The sequence below is a fragment of the Oryza sativa genome, chromosome 5 (genome assembly GCF_034140825.1).
Source record: "Oryza sativa Japonica Group chromosome 5, ASM3414082v1".
Taxonomy (NCBI): domain Eukaryota; kingdom Viridiplantae; phylum Streptophyta; class Magnoliopsida; order Poales; family Poaceae; genus Oryza; species Oryza sativa.
The window spans coordinates 795,560-798,373 of NC_089039.1; the positions used below are offsets into that span (position 1 = coordinate 795,560).

Genomic DNA, 2,814 nt, shown 5'->3' on the forward strand with positions numbered 1-2,814 from the left:
TGATCATTGGCACCCAAAACGTGTGCCATGCTCTGTTGTATTAGGAACTAATATATTCTACCGCTACAAAATGTGGATTTCTCAACAAGAAGAAGAAGAAATGAAAAGAAAAAGAAAAGGTAAAAGAGAAATTGCACCAAGATTAATCGGTGCATATAAGTATTGTAGTATCCGGCAAAAATCCGGCAAAGAGAGCTAGTAGCCGACGCAGTCAACGGCCATGGCTCCGGTATCCAAGAACTGGTGGAACGTGATGCCGGCGCCGGCGGCATTGTGGCCGCACTCGGCGTCGTCGTCGCCGGCGTCGTCGCAGGGTGGATGGTTCAGGTCGAGCCACAGGCCGCCGCGCTTGATGCCGCCGTCGTCGTCGTGGCCGTGGACGTGGACGTCGACGACGTCGGGCTTCTTGTCGACGACGATCGCCCGCGGCATGCCGCCGGTCATGGCGCGGTGGCGCCTCATGTGGCCGCCGAGAGCCTGGCCAATGGCGAACTCGAGGCCGCAGATGGAGCAGCCGTGGAGCTTGGGCTTGGACAGGGAGAGGTCGCCGTCGCCGTCGAGCCTCGGCTTCTTGTGGCTGGCACGGTGGCCGCCGAGCGCCTGGAACGACGGGAACACGCGGTTGCACGTCTTGCAGACGAACGCGCGCTCCGGGGCGCGGTCGCCGCGCGCGGCGGCGAGCGGCAGCTGCACCGGCACCGGCAGAGCCAGCGCCTGCTCCTGCTGCCCGTGCGACGACATGAGCATCAGCACGCGCGCCATATCGCTGTCCTCGAATGCAAACCTCTTCATGATCTGAATGAATGCTTTACTTACTGAAACTTTGTGAACCAACCTCTCTGTTGTCTGAAGACTGAAGCTGATCGAAATCTGAAGCAAGCTTGAGATGTATGACTCTCCAATGGAGAAGAAGCACACCCAGGAGGAGTATTTATAGGCTGGATATCATCTCAGCTCACTGTGATAAATGCAACATAAACTAATTGACCAATGGCAGTAGTAGTAACCAGTTGGTGATTAAACAAAGCACAAGTTGGCTTTATGAGAAGCCAAGAACCAGTTTACCTTTTGCTTTTTATTACTAATCTGTTGCAAGAAAGAGTCACTACTCTGTGAGAGGAATACTAATAACTATATTATTCTACATTGATTCGATCATGAATTGTAAGAGCTAGCTATAGCTAGCAATGCATGATGCATCTGCTGTTGGTGAGGATGATTGGAATTGGAGAAGCAGGAGACCGTAGACGGCGTCGAGTTTTCGCCGTGCCGACAGCTGTTGCTTGGATCGATGCAAGCGTCGGAATGACCTTGGGATCGGACACTTTTGTTTTGGGTCATTTCAGACACGGTGTCAGTGCCTCGTTGACTTGATTTATGCGTCCCTTGGTTCATGGAGAAACAAAATTCTGAATCTCACTCACTCAGTCTGCTGCTGACCTTGTTCATGCATGCGTGCAGTTCATCTCATCAGTGTCTGTACTTTGTAGATTCTGGGTCAACTCATTCTTTTCTTGAAAGAAAAAAGAAAGTTTGAGATCAAGTAGGAATCACATGTGAGTTTCAATATTTTCACTACAAATGTAGAATCTTCATAAAGCATGGTAAACTGACAAGAAGATAACAGCAACACCATTTCAGAAAACAAAACATATGACAATATGACAAGAAACAGATTGTAGCACAAGCTGAGAGTAGTAGTACACTACCACTAGACTAAATATATGTAGATCATTGAAGAAAATGTAGATAATGGCATAATGCTACATGTAGTACTTTGTTTGTTACTATGAGGATATCTTCTTTTTTTCATCCACTGGAATATATGATGTCCCATTGGACTAGTTGCAGTACTGTAGAGCTTACCTTCTGACAGTTCAGTTTGGTTAGATTTTTTTTTTTCTGTTCGTACTATATGTTTAGTGTTAATCAGGACCGTACTTACTTCTGAATACCTTGCAAGGACCGGAGATAAACTCGTTTGATTATGCCTAGACATATGCTGCTGAATCTTGGAACGACAACTGTACATCTTCCAAACGATGATCACCTGCTTGCTTGATGAGTGATTTTTTTTTAGACAATGTTGATTGATGAATGATGAGCTCATGAAACGTCTCATGGCTAATCCAAATGGCACATGGAACAGTATCTTGCACCTAATACTAACTTTTGCACTCACTCACTGTGCATGCTGTTGCTGCTGACAGTATCAGAAACGACTCTTCCTTATTTGCATCTGAGTGAAACTTCGTCAGCACGAACAGCCATCTTAAACAAAAATCCAGTAGTGGCAAATGAGGCTGAAACTCGACGAAGACAATTGTACCAGTTCAATAAGAGAAATTATTCCTGTTAAAATAAGCAGTTCCTGACTATAATTGGTTCTTGAATAGTTGGATTGCTTGCATTGGCACCGCACTTGTCTATTGGACTGAACTGATCAATTATTGCTGCTTGATGTAAGCAGAAAAGGAAGTTGGGGGCAAAGTTATTGTGTTGTTTACTTCTGCTTTCTGTAACTTGCATTCCGAACTAGTGCTTTGCTGTTTTGATGGATTATTATGATCTAAGAGTTTATGCCTTCTGCAATTGTTCCACACAATGTCAGTGTTTGATGGGGATCAAATGGAATCTTGCCTCTGTTCTGTTGACATTTACAGGGAAGAAATGTAGACAGGAGAGAATATTAGGTCAATAACCTGGCTAATTTGATCAAACTCCATGTGTATGTCTGACTGCAACTCTGAACTCTGCAAGAAGTATGACTGAATCCTAGATTAAAAATGTCTCTGGCAAGTAAGTACTTCTGAG

At 45.3% G+C, this 2,814-nt stretch overlaps 1 protein-coding gene across 1 annotated transcript; it reads right to left on the reverse strand.

Moving 5' to 3' along the window:
- LOC4337609 (zinc finger protein ZAT12) lies at window positions 1-1,123 on the reverse strand. The gene has a single exon (XM_015782792.3). The coding sequence runs from the start codon at window positions 790-792 to the stop codon at window positions 196-198; it is 597 nt and encodes a 198-aa protein (XP_015638278.1). The 5' UTR covers window positions 793-1,123; the 3' UTR covers window positions 1-195.
- Between the last annotated feature and the right edge of the window lie 1,691 nt (window positions 1,124-2,814).

Excerpts from the sequence above, each read along its gene's own strand:
- LOC4337609 (XM_015782792.3), bottom strand. The coding sequence starts at position 792 with ATGAAGAGGTTTGCATTCGAGGACAGCGATATGGCGCGCGTGCTGATG.